The sequence below is a fragment of the Coturnix japonica genome, chromosome 5 (assembly GCF_001577835.2).
Source record: "Coturnix japonica isolate 7356 chromosome 5, Coturnix japonica 2.1, whole genome shotgun sequence".
Classification (NCBI taxonomy): Eukaryota; Metazoa; Chordata; class Aves; order Galliformes; family Phasianidae; genus Coturnix; species Coturnix japonica.
In genome coordinates, this window is record NC_029520.1 from 47,074,225 (window position 1) to 47,091,351 (window position 17,127).

Here is a 17,127-nt window from a genome sequence, read left to right on the forward strand (position 1 = left end):
TTGTATGATCTCAGATTTGTGTGATCAAATCTGAGACAAGAGCCCTTTGTTTCTTGAGTGTTGAGCCCCTGATGGAGATGGTGATTATGCATTGAAGTGTGTGCCTGAAAGCAGTGGGCACAGCAGATCCTATGAGGATGTGGGTCTGCTCCACGAGTCTGAAGGGTGGCTGCAAGCTCTCTGCCAGCTTGCAGTATAGGTGTCAGCCTAGCAGAGCCCAAACCTGCCTTTGGGTTCCTCACTTCATTGACAGGTTTCTGAATAGGTTGGTTACTTCTTTCCACCTCTCTTCCTGGAGTAGTTTACCCATTTTTAGTGATGACACACATTGCTTGGCAGTTCCAATTTATTCATGGTGAGGAATGCTTCCTCCTTTGAACTTTCAAGGGCCGCCTACGTAATGGGAACACAGTTTATCTCCTGCACATTCTAGGCAGAATGGAGAGTAATACTTCATCTCTTTTGATCCTCAGTGTGAAGGGAAGCAGTGTGTTTAGTTTTGAAATATGAAAATCTCTTGAAGAGGTCTCGTGGGCTGGATCCATACAGCAAAACTTTTGCCTATGGTCTGATAATGCATAAGCTTATGCATTTCTGGAACTGTCCTAGGGGAAAAAAAACCCAAAACTTTAGGCAGTGGCCATTGGGTCTGAATAGCTTTAAAAACAGCAACATAAAATCAGGCTTCTTTTTTGCTTTGACTCTTAATTTTCCCTTCCCTCCTGATTTCCTTCATGCCACCAACTGCTGTCTGTGCTTGGCCCTATTAAAGCAGAGAATGCAGAGTGGCAGGGTTGTGTGAGGGCTGCTTGGCACAGGCAGAGTGTGATTATAAAGCCACGAGCTGAGCAGCAGCTGGTGGTAGGAGTCCAACTGTGGCTTGGGCTGGTGGCTGGGCTTTGACATGTTCAGTTACAGTATGTGCTGATGGAGAGAGGCAGAAACAGTGAGCAAAACTGGGGTGTTAAACTCAGTCCCCAACCTGTACTTGCATCTCTATCACCTCTAGGTGAAAGAAGAAAAGCTGCTTCATTTGTCACTCTTAAAACTGTTATAAATAACAATGACTATTACCGCAGGAAAATTGAGCTGTATTCTTTTTTTCACTTGAATCACAAATGGGAGCAGCCTAAGGCAGTGCCAAAATACAATGTTTTATGGTAGACAAAGGAAGAAGAAGTGAATCAGTTCTTTCCGGTACCTGTTGGTGCTTGGAAGTGCTGATCTTCAGTGAGTGCTTTGAGCAGACACAGTGATTGAAGTCAGGCTCTTCTGGAAGAAAAATCTCTGTGAGAAAGAATCTCTGTCCTGCAGTGACTGTGCAATCCACTTGACCTACTTTATGCTTTTGAGAGCAAGAGTTTTACTTCTGCTTTATGGATGTGTAAGGAGATGGTTTTACTGTTTTCCCTAAATTTGTAACTCTTCAAGAATTTCCTGTTGTGGGATGTGTGTCATTTAGAGTGGGAGGAGTGAATAGCTGGAAAAAATCCCTGGCCTGACAGCATCCCGGTCTGTGGTGGAGTAAAAAAGGGCAATAGCTAAAGCCTTCCAAATTAAGATCAGGATAGAAGTATCATTTTTCACCTGAATTGCAAATAAGTTTTGTGGTTGGTATTTCGTAGTCTGTCCTGCTAAAAATCTTCTACTTCATGTGAATAATGAGTCTGGAGAGGGAGAAAAGCCAGTATTTGGGAAAACAGCTATTAAGGAGTGGAGGGACGTGAAGTCAACCTTATCTGGCTGAAAATGAAATAGGAAAAGAAAAAACCTGAACACTCATTATTATGTGTAGTTTGCTCTTGTAATAGTTGCAGTATAACGGGTACACAATTTCATCTGATCCTGTTATTTGTCCACTTTTGGTATGCCATTGACTTCTGTGAATCTCTTACTCTGACACAGAGAATATCAATCTTCTTCCTAGAGACCAATAGTTACCGCACCCCTCTTTATGGGCAACCCTCCTGGTGGGGGGAGGATGATGCAAACAACAAGGAGGACAGAAGGCAAGAAGAGCATTACTCAGGTAATGAAGGTGATTTTGTCGTGAAAAGAATGGGGGTAGAAGGTGACAAAAATTTTGCATATTTCTTAACTTTCTTGTGCAAAATAATCCTGCTTTAAGGCTTTAATTACCACTTTTTTGTACTTGTTGTATTTGCACGTTGCTATGTGTAAACTGCTGCTGATGAAACCAGGATAGGGGAAAATTAAAATGTTTCCACTACAATAAATGGATTTCATAAACAATTGTGGAGTAATTCAGTACGTCTGAGAAAGGCATGCAAAAATCCTAAAATGCCAGCAGCCACATAGATTCTGCCAGAATGTACATGTGTGTATGCACACGCTTGTATTTAATTCTTTGGAGATCAGTGGATTAAGGCTTAAGTGAAAATGAGAAATACTGGTCTCTGGAAATCACCCATTTCAGTGAAGAGGCCTGAGAACAAAACAGAGCTGATATTTTTTCTTTAATTACTTAATATAATGTTTGTTAATTAATTTTTTTTTTTTTTTTTCCTTTTGTAGAAAGATCAAAAGAGATGACCCAACATGATGAGGAACTGAACGGAAATATTTCTACCTATAGAGATTCCCAAGAACAGTCTGTGTTTGCCTTCCGGAGGGAGCCAAGTTACTTTGAGATCCCAACTAAAGAATTTCAGCAGCCATCAAAATCACCAGAAACACAGGTCCATGAGATCCCAACAAAGGATATTGATGCCATAGTAGCCCCAGTTGTGCAAAGCCATGCCTCTTTCACCATTGAATTTGATGATGGAACCCCTGGTAAAATAAAGATAAAAGATCATGTAACTAAATTTTCGCTCAGACAGAGAAGACCTTATAGTAAGGAACCAGCTCACACAGAAGTGATGTCAGCAGAGAGTAAGGTGGCTGACTGGCTTGTCCAGAATGACCCAAGCTTGATTAGACGGCAGTCTCCAGGAGAAGATGTGTACAGCACCAAGAGTGACCTGCCAGTTCATGTGAGGACACTTAAAGGTGAGTGGATGTCTGGTGATGTGTGCAGTGTTCTCTGCTGACTGTGCAAATGCAACATATTAAAGGGGGGTAAGTCCTCTGCCTGTTGAGGAGCACTGCACTTGTTTATCTCTGCACCAACTATGAACAATAAATATTTCTTTAATGACTGTTAATGGCTTTGAACTCAGCTAGTAGGCTCTTCACCCAGTCCTGAAGTGATGTGTGATGCTGGCCTGGGGGCTCTCTGATCTGGTTCCTCCACTTGTATATCCCCGTCTTGGCAGTAGCAGTGATTCAGAAAATGATTTTGTTTTTAAGTGTTCATAGTTTTTTCCATGTGGTCAGACAGGCTACTGGACACAGGTGTTAGTTTACTTCTTCTGGCTTTTTCTATCTGAAAGACTGGCTTTTCTTTTTAGCTGACAATTCTGAGTGTGCTTTATCCTGCAATTGTCATGCAAGTGTCCAAGCCACTTGGTCGTATGACCAGAGGTCTTGACATAGAGATTGGTAGTAGACCTGAGATATGCATGATCACCAGTGGAGGAAATTGTGTTTGTGAAAGGTTTCTTCTCTTGAACTTCTCTAAAGCCCTACTTTGTTCAAAACCACAAAGTTGTGGACCTCGGTCCTGTTAACTGTAGTACTATGAGGAGTTCTTTGGAGATTTTAAAATGTAGTTTTGAATCCAATTCTTAGTGCAGCTGATGAGAGTTGCACGATTCTCAGGTGATTGTGAATGTATTTGTCAAGATCTGAGTTTGCTTGGATACCTCTCTTGGGTTGTACACAGAACAGTGAAGAAAAGACCACGGTTTGCTGCATTTACACTGCCTTTGAATTCAGCTTTTCCAGCCTTGTCAAATGCTTTACTACAATCTGCAGACTTGGACTGTTGAAGCCATATTGAAAATTACCAGACCTGCCTGTGCATGAGGTTGTTTTAAAGGGAAACATGGTGGTGTTTTCCCTCAAAGGAATATTTGTTCAGTCATTGATGGAAAAAGGCTCCCTTTCAGTATGAAGGGTTTTATCTATTGTGCTTCTAACTTACTGCTCTGGTGTATGGTTTTTTAGAGGCTCGTGATTAAGAAGGTCTCATATCCAGATGTGATTTGGCACGACGTGGGAATTGCACTGTTATGCTATCATTATTTTCTAATACAGGGCATTGTTGAGGTGGCCTGTCTGAGCTTACAGCATTGTCTTGACTGTTTGATAGAAAGTATGGGTTTTGTTTGTTGACTTGACGAAGAACATAGTCTGTCAAGGGTTCAGGTGTGCTTCTCTTGCTTTCTTTCTTGGGAGAAACTAGAGTTAGGCAGCTCTTCTTGGGATTGTGCTGAGCAATGCACAAGAAGGTGTCAGGCTGGCCACGCTTTACAGTCCATAGGGGCTGGAAAGAAGCTGAGGTAACTTAATGCATAATGTGCATTTAAAAAAAAAAATCAATTATTTGGACATTTGATTAAAAAATACAGTGTTGGTGGCCTCAGGAGTTTATCTACTTGCCAAAGCAGAGGACAGCCTGTCATTTATCTGTGATAGTTGTGTAGCATGTTCTTCTTGTGGGGCTAATTTTGAAGGTGTCTTAGAGGCTACAGCTGGCTGCCTACCAGGTTTGTGTGTCTTTAGAATCAGAGACAGCCCGTTTGGTGTTCTTTAGTAACATTTGTTCCATTTATTATCAATGTGATGTATGTAAAGCCTTGTATTGAGAATAGGGAGCTCAGGTTTGAGGTGCGTGGTGTTCTGCTGGGGGGTCTGTAGACACAGTGGGTGTTTTACTTGCATCCTCACAGTTTTGCATTCAGCAGGGCGTTAGCCAAGACCCTTTAATTTAGGAGATTTCCCTTCCTAAGACAAAGCTTATCAACCCTCAAGGCACAATGCAAAGTCTGCTGTCTTTCTTCAGGAAGGTGTTAGGAAACTCCACAGAGGTCTGACTCCTGGATTGCATGGTTCTTGTATTAAACTCTAATCTTTCACAGTTAACTTGAGATAATAAATGGTCTTCGTCTTATGCCCGGAGAACTTGCAAAGTAGGTTTGAGCAGTTTTCCTTTCAAACACGTGGTATTTTAGCCAGTATATCTTGCTGCATGTTACAGTCAAGAGCGCAGAGACCTCTTTCCCCATTCTCCCGATGACAGGTTCCCGGTCGTTGACTGAATCAAGTTGTGTGCCTTCACACCCGTTTCCTTCTCCAAAAAAAGGTTTGTGTTCGGTCTTTTTTTTCTTTTGGTTTGTTTTATTTTAACTTATTCTCTGAGGATCCTGAACCAAAGGTGCTGGGGTGCCGAGCATCCCTGATACAAGGGGAAGGTTGTAAAGATGCAGGTCAGTAACATGTAAGAAGAAATACAAGCTTACTTTAAGCTTAGAATGATTTGATATTTGCGTGGCTGGTGGTTGAATAGTGTGACTTCTGGGGTGTCATGGTGTGATCTTTAGGTCTTAGGAAAATTGAAGAATGCTGCACACCTCCTTTTCCATTAGCTGTTGTTTTATTCCTCCTTGTAGAGAGGGGTAATGTAGGTGATCGGAGGGGCATGAAGTCATAACACACTGACCTGGTGGCTTTGTCATCATTGGAATTTGTTTCTGTGGGATGCGGTGCACAGGCTTTATTTACTGATTTTGTACAGATTCCTGCTCTGTAACATAAGAGTTCAAGATCACCTCGTTTTGTTCTGCAGTAACAGGCAGAATCGTAACATAACGTCATTGCTTTTATTTAAATAGCAAAAAGAAAAGAAACAACACGTTACGTTTCTAAAATCTGCTTTACAAAATCAAAATTTCTTGTTACAATGATTTCTTGCAGTATTTTGCAGCAGTTTGATAGGCAACCAGCTAAAAGTTGATGGGGAGGCAGTGCCTTTCTCTCTTCTCTCTTGTATTTTTCCCCCTGAAGGAACACAATGCCTGTAGCATAGCAGGTGTCTTTTGGAGTCACTTATTCCTATAGGATTTCTTTCCTTTTGACTGAAATCGAAAGGTAATGACAGGCTCACAGAGTCTGAGGGCGTGAATGTCAAATATGCACAACTTGTTTCCAGGCAATCGGCACGAAGACGGGACACAGAGCGACTCAGAAGACCCCGTGGCACCCAAGGCAGAGAAGGAGCCAGCGACGGGTGGTGAGCGGGTGACAGAGCAAGCCAAGCTGCAGCGCCAGATGAGGCGTGATCCCCATGAGATGCTGCACAACAAGCAGGCGTTTGTCATTGAGTTCTTTGAGGACACGCCAAGGAAGAAACGCTCACAGTCCTTCACACACAGTGCTCACTCCTCTCAGAGCGACACCGATCCCGGGCTTAAGACCAAGGTTGAGAAACGCAAGAACGCAGTGCCAACAGAGAAACAGGGCAGCACGGTGCCACCATCACATGTTGGGACACAAGGGGGCAAAGCCACCAACAGCTCCTCTGGGACCCAAAGAGCAAGCTCCTTCAAGAGAGAAAAGACGGAGGAGCGAATCAACTCTTCGTCCTCCTCTGCCTCCAGAGCATCGGGCAGAGCCTATGGGAGTGTTGGGAGGAAGTCTAAAATGGCTCAGGATTTTATGGCTGAGTACCTGAGGGAGACAGCTCAGTCTGGGAAGGCAGGCTCTGAGAAACCAGCACCTCAGCCTGTGCCGGCAGCCCCACGTGTGGTCATATCTTCAGAGCCAGAGCCTGCCTCTGCTCCATCTCCAGAGCTAAAGGCTGCCCAGGGCAGGAGGAATGATGAGGAAGACAGTGTGAGCGAGACTGGCACATACACCATTGAGACAGAGTCACAGGATAAAGAGGTGGAGGAAGCACGAAAAATGATAGATCAGGTAGGTGATGCTTTTCTGTGCTTGGTTTGTGAGCTGAGGGCTGAAGGTTGGGACTTCTGTATCTGCTGCTTATGGGTCCAGCTTTACTAGCAGTTGCATGAAGGGCTGCTCCCTTTATTGCTTGGTTCAGAGGGACTTTTTAAAAGGGTGGGAAATCATTTTGGCTGACCTGTGTTAAGAATTGGTGTCAACAAACTGTGAGGGTGGTCTTTTAACAAAGAAACAAACAAACAAACAAAACCACAACAAAAGTTGCAGACAAAAACCCATCAGATGCAAGAAAGCAAAGTAAGCCATCAGCAAAGAGCTGTCTTCCTTCCAAAATGAGATCTGAATGCTAAACTGCAAGTGGGCTTGCCATATGCTTAGAGGGAAAGGCACCAGCAGAACTGAGAGCAGACTGATCCTACTGAGTGCTTGGCTGGGAGTAGCTCTGCTCTCGAGGACTGTCACAAGCCTCTGTCTTGGCCTTGTATCACCTCTTGCCCACTGCTGCGAGCACAGAAGCTGCAGTCCATTGCTGCCTCTGCAACCTATAGGCCAGAGGAAAGGCAGGCCATGGGCTGCTTGTCTTCATCATTCACAAGCCTTGGTGGTAGGTGATTCTGTATTTAGTGTGGCTTCATTAGGAAAATGGTGCTTGCTAGCAGGGCAAGTGGCAGCTAGTTGAGTAGCAAGGGGTGCGGTCTAGGGCAGAAGCAATCCTGCGTGGATCTATACTTGTTTAGATTGTGCAAGGTGAATGATAGCCTTACAAAAAATAAATGAGGGTGAGGCTTAATAAAACCCACCCAACTAAGCAACCCCAGGGCAAGCCAAAGTTTGGCTTCAGATTTAACTTTCATCTGTGGTCTATTATGAAAACAAAACTGGCAAGTTGCTGTGAAGAGTTAGTGAAGCGTGGGCAGAAGGATGGAGTGAGGTTTAAAGGGAGCCTTGAAACCTGGGTTTAGAGCTTTGTATATTGTTCTATGAGCCTACATCTGACTTCCCTCGTTTGTTTATTATGCTTCTTCCTTATGTCTTGTTTGAAATGTGATTGAAAGTTTTTGGGGCAGGTTATTTCAGCCACAAGAAGGTTCTAGTCCTAACATGATGGTTGATTGCTCTAGAAAGGAAATACAAAGAAAATAATACAAAAATAGAATTATTTCTGGGGAGTAGCTTGGCAGGCTTGTTCCTTGGGCAGATGAGCTGGCCAATTTCTGCTCATGACTGCATAGACTTAGTGCAGTGAAGATCTGCTATTTGGGTAATAACTCATGGCAGACCTCTGTGTTTCTGTCCATGAAGAAAGATGATTGGGATTTGGATTTGCTGAGGTTCTGGGGTGACCCACACACTAACATTTTATTATTTTTTAAATTGAATTTTTTTCAATTTAAAAATTTTTTAAATTTTTAAAAGAGTGGAGAATTTTAGGCCATCCCTGACCAAACCTGGGTGCCCTCAGTGGTGGCATCTTCCTCTGGATCTATAATCAGGAAAGAGAAACAAGCCTTTTCTGAGGCATAGATCTTGTTTGCCAACACAGAAAAGCCTGTTTATCTCCAGAGAGAGTCTGACCACCTAGCTTAACTACCTGTCTTGGTAATACATTCATTCCCAGGTCCCTTCATGGCAGTGTAAGTCTACTTTTTCTCACCCCAATCTCTACTCTAGTCTACGAAAGACCCTGGAGATAGAGCTTTCCAGTTTGTGTTTTTTTTCGCTTCTCCATGAATTGGATGATAAATAGCTTTCCTAACTCTCATCCTAAATTTCTCAGGGCTGACAAGGGGCTCCGTTAGTGAAAGCTATACTACTGCTAAATGCAGTGCACCAAAATAATGAGGATGAGAGAAAACATGGATGTGAGTGGGATTCTATGAATAAGGGTATTTAAAGCTGCAGAGTAGAGAAGAGAGTAGTTTTCTCAATTAGTATGGAAGGATTGGCAAGTGTTTCTGGCCTTTTGGGATCCTGGTTTGGGGACTGGAATTTGCGGGTAAGATTTCTCTATTATTTGTTTTTAATCTTTCCTACGCAAACATCTTTTCAGGTTTTTGGTGTTCTTGAGTCACCTGAATTTTCCAGAATATCGTCAGCTTTTAGACCAGTAATAAAAGGTGAAAAAGACGACTCTGGTTCTCATCAGCATTTAGTCAGTGAAAACGGCACTTGTCAGAAGTCACCCTTGCTCCAGGCATTTGCCTCAAAAGCTGTGAGTGGGTCTCAGGCTGACATGCAGGTATGGGCAGTCCAGGTGGATCTGGTGGTTTGGTGAATATCAATTTTCTGGATGGATGGAAAGGTGGTGCGTGAATTGGTTCCCATTTTAAGCAGACTGGGTGATGTGTGTATGAGAGGAGAGGTTGTGTGTCTAAGATGTGTTTTTCTGACTGTCTTTCTGATGCCACATCCTCACCTTGTTGTAGATGTCTGCAGCATCTCAAGGAAGTCAGAAGTGGGTTTCAAGGTGGGCCAGTCTTGCTGACAGCTACTCTGACTCTGGATCTGTCTCAGGACAAGCTGAAGGTGCTGCAGGTAAGTCATGTTACATTTTGGAGGTGGCTGAGTCTAAATGAGGACGATAAGGAGAACTGGAATTGTGGGCTTCCGTGTGTCTGGCTGCGGTTTATTTTCTGTTTTATGTTATGTATTTGAAAGTGAATTGTTCCCTGTGGACTGAAGATAGAAAGTGCTCCTGGTTTGCATTTCAGAGCCATCCAAGAAGTTCTTAGGTGTTATATTTGGCATGGCTAAAAGGCACACGGGAAACAGAAAGGTTGTAAGGGCCTTGGGTGTTAGCTAGCCCTGGGTGATTCTTTAGACTGCCTTATGATGCCAGAAAAAAACCCTATGCAAGTTGTCCTGGAGCATAATTGCTGATTGGTACTTTTTGGGGTTTCTCCTATGTCTGGCTATGCTGAGGATTTTAGGTTGTACTGGTGTTTCTCGAGTGGCAGGTTTGAAATGTGGAAATAAGCATAGAAAACTCAGAATGAAGAGAAGGTGGTAAATGGGAGGAGGTCAGGTTCTCATTGCAGCTGGGAAGACAGCCTACAAACCCCCAGGTCCTGCTGATGTGTGAGAAAATGAGGACAGAGCTTTGTTGGCTTCTGTAAATGCTTTCACCTTTCTGTTTTGTTGTTGATGGAAGTATTTGTTATCTTTATGTCATCAACAGATACAGACAGAGTAAGTCTTAGAAGGGATTTTTGTTTTGGAGGTTAATGTCACTATTTTCACCCTATGTGAGAACCTGACTCCCAGAGCCTTTGCAGTATTACCATAGCCATCTAACCAGTTACCCAGGTATTTAAAAGCAGGATAAGATAGGAAGTCCTGACCAGCATAGGAAAAATAAGAGTCTTCTTTCTATGAAGTTCTTTCATGCTGACAAGAGCACACATGCTGGAGCATTGAGCTCTTATTTGAGTGTCTTCATTATTAGCATCTTTCTCCTGAGACTTTGCTGTGAGATAAAATCATATGAGAAACACCATCTATTTAGTCCTATGGGCTACATTGTGTGAAATGGCACTTAAAGCACTACTGCAGTGTTTTGGCTGATAGTGTTTCATATCCTTCCTGTGGCCTGATCTTATGGTAGATCAGTGCCAGCATGCTCATAGGATGGCCTCTAAACATTTCTGGTTGTACTGAGAGGTAAATGATGGGAAAATATCCAGCTAAGATTTCAGACTGAGAGGGAATCACAGAATGACCCGGGTTGGAAGGGACCTCAAGGATCATGTAGTTCCAACCCCCAGAGGGAAGGTGTTGAGCAGTCTGATCCAGCAAAGGAGTTAAGTATACCTTTACCTGGAGTATTTTTTATTGATAAACCTGAAGGGACTAAGCAGAAGCCTGGCCCTGTTAGTGTTCATTTTGTACAGCTTTAGTTCGGAGCACAACTTGTGAGGGCTTTCGTGACCTTGCACTTTGCAGGTTCAAACTTTTAATTAAAGAATAAAACCAAAACAACACGTTGTACAGCAGTTGACTTGTGTCCATTTAACTCCCTTCAGAAAGTGGTGTAACCCCCAAATCTGGAGAACCTGAGAATGCTGTGCCCTTGAGAACAAGGCGTCTTCTTCCCCAGCTTCCACCGAGCGATAAATCAGAGAGCCCCACACCCACAGTTCTGGTCTGCCAGGAGTCCTATTCCGAGGTTACGAAGAGAACCGTTGTGAAGGATCACTGTGTGGAAGCTTACAGCGATCACAGCAGCCGCCTTTTCATTCAGGAGGACTTAGATCCAGATAGCCTCAGCGATGCCAGCAGATCTGATGATGGCTTCAGCTCAGAAAAGGGCAGAAAGTATAAAGAGAACAATAAAGTGCTGGAGCAGATGGGAGAAGACACAAAATCAGAGAGCCGGCAGACAGGAGCCCCCCGGGTTGCAAACGTGAAAGCTGTGAGTGAGACGGTTTCTACTTCGTTCTACATTGGTGATGACAGCAGCGATGTGGGGATTCCCTCCAAGCTCTCTCTCAATGTGGCCCATGCTCGAACTGACAAAGATGGAAAGGATCAGGAATTTTCCTTCAAGTCTACTGGCACACCAGTTCCTGGAAAGCCATTGGGCAAAGATGTCAGCGCTTACATTAATGCAGCAGGAAAAATGGTTATTTCCGTTCATCAGAGTCCTCAAGATCAGGAAAACATGGCAGGAAAGGAAATATCTTTTGTTAGGCAAGAAAGTTTTACCAAAGATAAATCAAGCAGTTCTGTTCCTCAAAACAAGCTCCCGCATATTTCAAGTCACCCTCTGCTTAAAGATTTAGAGGCTGTTCGGTCAACCCGTATGGACTTTGGTCAGGACACTCATCTTCTCCTTAAGGACACTGAAACTGCCTTGGCGGCGCTGGAAGCCAAATTACTTGGTCAAAGCCAAAAGCTGGAGCCCTCAGAAACTGCTGGTCAGCTGGAGGACTCGTTATCCGGTGACTCAGACGTGGACACAGCCAGCACAGTCAGTTTGGTGAGTGGCAAAAACGTCCCCACAAGCGCCCCGAAACGCAAAGCGGTGGCGAGCTTGCAGAAGGAGAAATCTTCCTCCTCACCATCCATCCAGGACCAGTGTGGGCAGCCCAGTGCGCGGGACAGGCTGACGGAGAAGCGGAAGGCCAACGTGCCAGAGGTGCCAAGGTGTGTAGAGGCCACCAAGCGCTTCCAGATGAAGCGGAGTGCTGGGACTCGGGGGTCAGTTGACTTTACAGATGATGAGAGGAGCTCGAGCCTGCCCTACTTGCCAGTCCCTGATGCAGTGGTGTCTGACCATGAGCACTCGGTGCCCCGGCCTGCTCCCAGAAGGAAACCTTTTACTCAGGCAGCCAAGGAGGATCACAGCAAAACAACTGCAAATGTGCAGAAGATCCAACAAGTTCTCACCCGCTCCAATAGCTTATCCACCCCACGGCCCACGAGGGCCTCAAAGCTACGTCGTGCCCGGCTGGGAGATGCTTCAGACAATGAGTGTGTTGATACCGAGAAAACAGCCTCCAACCCTGAATCTGCTGCTCCAGGCTCCAAGCAGTCCACAGAGACAAAGAAGCTGTCCCGGCTCGACATCCTCGCCATGCCGAGGAAGCGGGCAGGTTCATTTACAGTGCCCAGTGACTCTGAGACAGCGCAGTCGAGGACGGGGTTTTCTGGCCGCAGTGTGGAGTCCTATCGGAAGGCGACTGTGTCAGAGATCCGAGCTGCAGCAAGGAAAACAGCAGCTGCTGCCTCTGCCAAGCAGCCATTCAGTAGGACCCGCTCGAGCAGTGTCAAGTATTCCTCCACCTCCAGTAAGTTTGCTTCATGTTTCTTTTGTATTGCCTTTCAGATTTTTAGGCTGGACAGTTCAGTGTTTGCAGTGCTTCCCTGGCAAAGGGCTTTGGAGGCAACAGAAAAGCTCTTATACCCTGGGAGATATTGATAGGGTGTTGTTTATGAGGATGTTGCAAATTGCAGTTTGACTTTTTTTCCCCTTGATTTTATTTCTTCAGCAACCAGCTGCCATCGAACAGGAGAATATTAACCTTTTGTTGCTGTTGAAAAAGATAGAAGTTAATACCTGTCTAAATCAGTTCTGCTTTTCTTTGACTTGTAAGATTTGAAATTTGCTCCAAGAATGCTTGTAATGTTGTTGATGGCAGTAGCAGGTTTGAAGGCATCTGAAACAGTCAACATGTAAATGTCCCTGGGTACTGAAGGTTGTTACAATGCAAAAGACAGCTCTGGCATGGTAATTGGCAATTGGTAACTGCCCCAGATATTGCTTACACCTTTGATGTAAGCCCTGCTCTGTACCCGAACTCCTTGACCTGCCATGAATGTAGTGAAGCAGATGTGCTCAGGTTTTTGGGAATGCCAGGGGTGGCTGAAGGGACAGGAGGAACCCCAATGGTTGAATTTCTTTGGCCTGCTGAGAGGGATGCTATTTTGAGCAGATCTGTGTTTTTTATAGAGGTTCTTCAGAGTACAGGACTTGTCCTGTTCATTTTCTCTCATACACTTGAAATAAGCATCCTTCTTGCGCTGCTCATTTTTACTGCATGCTAAAAATGTTATTTGCTGCTTGTTTTGATTTCGAATTGTTTCTGCACATCCAGCTTCCCTTTATTTTAATGATTTTTTTCCTTTATGTGTTTGTATATGCATGTAAATCAGAATGTGAGTAAGCTAAGAGTATGCACAGTCTCTCTCCTGCCTTTTCTGAGATGTATCTACTGTTGACTTTGTGTTAATCAATAACAAACTCAAATTGAGATGGTGTGGTCCAAGTTTTCCAAACAGGAGGCATTCTTCACATCTCCCTGCCTTTGGACCAAATACTTCAAATCATTTGGAGAAAAATGATAAGAGCTGGCCAGTTCTTTTCTTTTTTTTTGAAATGAATTGGTTTTTGATTTCTGGAGCTTTGTAGCAGCATCCTAACACCTCTTGCATAGTTGCAGCGGGCGACGCTAAGCTTTTCTTTGAATTAGTTGCTCTTAAAATATTAACCTCCTAATTCCTTGATAGGATTGTGGACCTTGCTCAAGCTCTGAGTAGGCATCCTTGTGCTTTGTAGTGTTGTAGTGGGTGTGTGGTGCATGTTCCCATACTAATATTACAGACACTGTGAATGAATGCCCAGAGCCCCATTTCTGGGACAAAACCAAAAATGTTGCATTGTTCTATCAGGAGTTTTTTGAACATGGCGTAGTTACCCTTGAAAATACCTAATTTCAGGCCTTGGGTCCTGAAGGTCTTGAGGCAGATGTGGTTGGTTGATTCAAGGGTTTCTTAAAGCGTTTAGTTACCCACTGTAGTTTCCAGCTGTCCCAGTGGGAGAAAATTAATCTCACCAACAGAGGAGCAAAATGAAATACGTGGTGTGGGGACAAGACATTTCAGTTGGTTGTTGGGCAGTCCAAGGTAGCTGTGTGAAAAGCACAGATAATGACAGAATAATCCAAGTTACCAGTTTGGGAAGAGAAGGAGGATTGTTGTGTGCCCCTCCTGCGCCCCACCAGCTCCTCTGTGTACTTGGTTTGTTTGCTCAAGGTAATTTGAATGGTACTAAGGGACTTGATTCTGATTTCCCTTAGTGAATAGGGTTGGTAGGTCAGGCCCTTAGTTTTTGAAATCCCTGCCCAGTGACAGAGTGGCCTCTTGATTCTTGTTTTTTTAATTTTTATTTATTTATTTTTAATAAAATATCTTTCTGCTGGTGAAATATGAGCTGATTTAGTTTTCCTGTATTTACAATTTTAATCCCGAGCCAAGACCTTTCAATAGCTGAGATAACAACATCTAGGAACATATGATTTTTTTTCTCTGTGGTAACAGTCTGTAGTTTCTACATCCTTTATGCCAAATTCATTGTTTTTGTTTACATGGTTAATGTTGCTGGCTTCATTCACTTTCAAAGGTTTAGGGTTACAGTAACCTTTGTAACAGAGTGAAACTTTCAGGTGGTGTAGTTGTAAATAACCTGGCTGGCTTTGTGTCTGGTGGGACTTCATTCTCATGGGAAGGACAGAAGGGAATGAAGCACTATCTGTCAGGAGTGCAGTGAGATGAGGGAACTCTGGGAGCCCCATTTTCAAGTAAGGAGTTTACTGCTGGGCACCTCAGTGCGTGCCATGCAATGAGGACCTGGATCTGCTCAGAACTGGCTGGGACAAGTGGGTGCTCTGCTTGGCTGCAGGGCTTGGAGCCAGTCCTGCCTGCCTGCCCATGTGGGTGCTTTTTGTAGGGTGTCATTAACAGGGATGGCAAGGCAGGAGACCAGTATGGGGTGTGGACAAATAGAACCACACATAGCATCTCTCCCTCAATTAAAAAAAAAAAAAAAAAAGCAACCCTTCTTTTGCTTGTTCTCATAGTTGGTAAGGGGTCCACAGGCTTGAAAATGGGGCTCCTTTCAGATAATGATTTCTGTGGGATCGTGAAGAGTCTGAAATGTGTGCTGCTTACATATAGAGCTTCTGTGCATGGAGAACCAAGGCCGTGGTACTAATTTAATGTATTGAACTGTTAGCAGTCATTCTGCTTTTGCACTCAGATTTCCCCCTCCAAATTTGCATAGAGCCATCAAAGTGCCAAACTTCTGATTAAAGCTCTGAGAATCTCCTGCTTGATTTAAAATGTGCACAGAAGCTCTCCTCCCTTTGTGTTCTTGGGCTAGTGTTGTGTTACCTCTGTGCCCTTTTGTAGTGATTCTTTACTTTCCTTGGTCTGAAACCAATTCATTTTTTATAAGCATCAAGGCGGAGACCGCAGGGTTCAGATTACACTTCTACTTCGGAGGAAGAATATGGCTCAAATCACAGCTCCCCTAAACACAAACGCTCCCATACTTCAACAGCCACACAGACGCCGAGGATACGTGGCTCTGGGCTGGGTAAGCAGAAACACAACGGCAGAGAGACAGATGACGATGAAGACTTTGATGACCATCCCGACCCCTACAACTTCATGGCACAGACAGCAGAGATAGCAGAAATAGCCAGGTGAGGAGGTGGGACACTGGGCCATATGCTTTGTGTTGTCTGGGTTTGCATTAGTGTTCAAATCTGTGAGTTGAAAGTAGGAAGATGCACTTGGTCTGATTGTTTTTTATGTCTGGGCATTGATATGTTATCATAGAATAAAATTATAGAATCATTGGAGTAGAAAGGGACCTCTAATGCCATTCAGTCCAACGTCCCCTGCAGTGAACAGAGGACACTCAGCTCTCCCCAGAGTCTGCTCTTCTCCAGGCTGCCCAGCCCTAGTTCTCACCCTGCCCTTATAGGGGAGGGTGTTGAACCCCTTGGGTCATTTTAATTGAGCTTTACAGCCTGTGCTAGGCAGTGCTCTTTGTGTCTTCTGTCTGGAAAATGCCGAGGTGCAGGAAGCTGGGTTCTGTCTGTGTTTATTGCTTGTTTGAGCTGTGGACAGGTATCCTCTTTTAGCTTTGAGTCTGTCAAAACGTGTATCTGTTATCTGCTTATCACTGCTATCTGCTGGAAGGCTTCTGTGTGCATGAACCAGTTCATGTGAAGTGCCCTAATTCTCTGCAGATGGATTAGCAGAGGCTGAGGATGTAAACTGTTGAAGCTGCTTTGCCTGAAGCCATTGAGGGAGCAGTAAGCAGTCAAGCTGCAGGGCAGAAACCTCTTTGGTTGGCACAATTGAATCCAGACAAAAAAAATCTGTTGGTATCTAAATGAGTTGTTGCTTAGCCTGATGTCTGTGGATACAGAGCCATTGTGTCCTGGTGGTCCTGTGGTTGCCTGGAGGATTTGAGCTACTAAGCAAATAGATGCTTTTTTTAAACAGTGGCGTTTGAGGTTTGACATCTCTAATATGAGACTGAGTTGTGCCAACTTTCCAGAAATACTGGTCTTCCATTGTGCTGCCATAGCTGAAATACTTTGGACGAAGGGAGCTGTCTTCTGTCTGCTTTGGGTCAGCATTTCCACATTAGATGTAGCGCATGCTGCGTGGATCTCTAAAGGCTTTTCCTTTGTTAAACACTGCAGGCAGCCTGTTACAAGCTGCCCTACCTGTGCTGAAGGAGTGTGCATGTGCAAAACGTGTTCTTCCCTCGTAGCAGCAGCGTTCCTGATGCGGGCGGGCGCTCCGGGTTGCAGGAGCTATAAATAAGCAGTTGCATCAGACTCAGTCTGGCTCAGCACACTGCAGAACTCGGTCACAGTCTGCCTCCTAATTGCCGTTCTGATTTCCGCTGCGGCTCCCAAATTAACTGGGAGGGGTTTAAAGGAGGCAGGGAGAGTTAAAAGGGAAAATGTCACTTGTTTACAGAAAGCGAATCAAAGAACGGATGCAATCAATGATAGT

General features: G+C 44.3%; 1 protein-coding gene across 12 annotated transcripts in view; it reads left to right on the plus strand.

Moving 5' to 3' along the window:
• Positions 1 to 17,127, plus strand: part of CEP170B (centrosomal protein 170B) — a 53,121-nt gene that overhangs the window by 23,555 nt on the left and 12,439 nt on the right. For 6 of the 12 annotated variants that reach the window (XM_015865586.2, XM_015865585.2, XM_015865592.2 and 3 more), the window contains exons 8-15: positions 1,928 to 2,029; positions 2,536 to 3,012; positions 5,147 to 5,209; positions 6,056 to 6,819; positions 8,861 to 9,049; positions 9,237 to 9,345; positions 10,833 to 12,599; positions 15,545 to 15,794. In XM_015865586.2, the coding sequence (XP_015721072.1) occupies positions 1,928 to 2,029; positions 2,536 to 3,012; positions 5,147 to 5,209; positions 6,056 to 6,819; positions 8,861 to 9,049; positions 9,237 to 9,345; positions 10,833 to 12,599; positions 15,545 to 15,794 (3,721 nt within the window). The remainder of the gene's footprint in view (positions 1 to 1,927; positions 2,030 to 2,535; positions 3,013 to 5,146; positions 5,210 to 6,055; positions 6,820 to 8,860; positions 9,050 to 9,236; positions 9,346 to 10,832; positions 12,600 to 15,544; positions 15,795 to 17,127) is intronic. The other 6 variants (XM_015865591.2, XM_015865593.2, XM_015865589.2 and 3 more) reach the window with 3 other exon arrangements.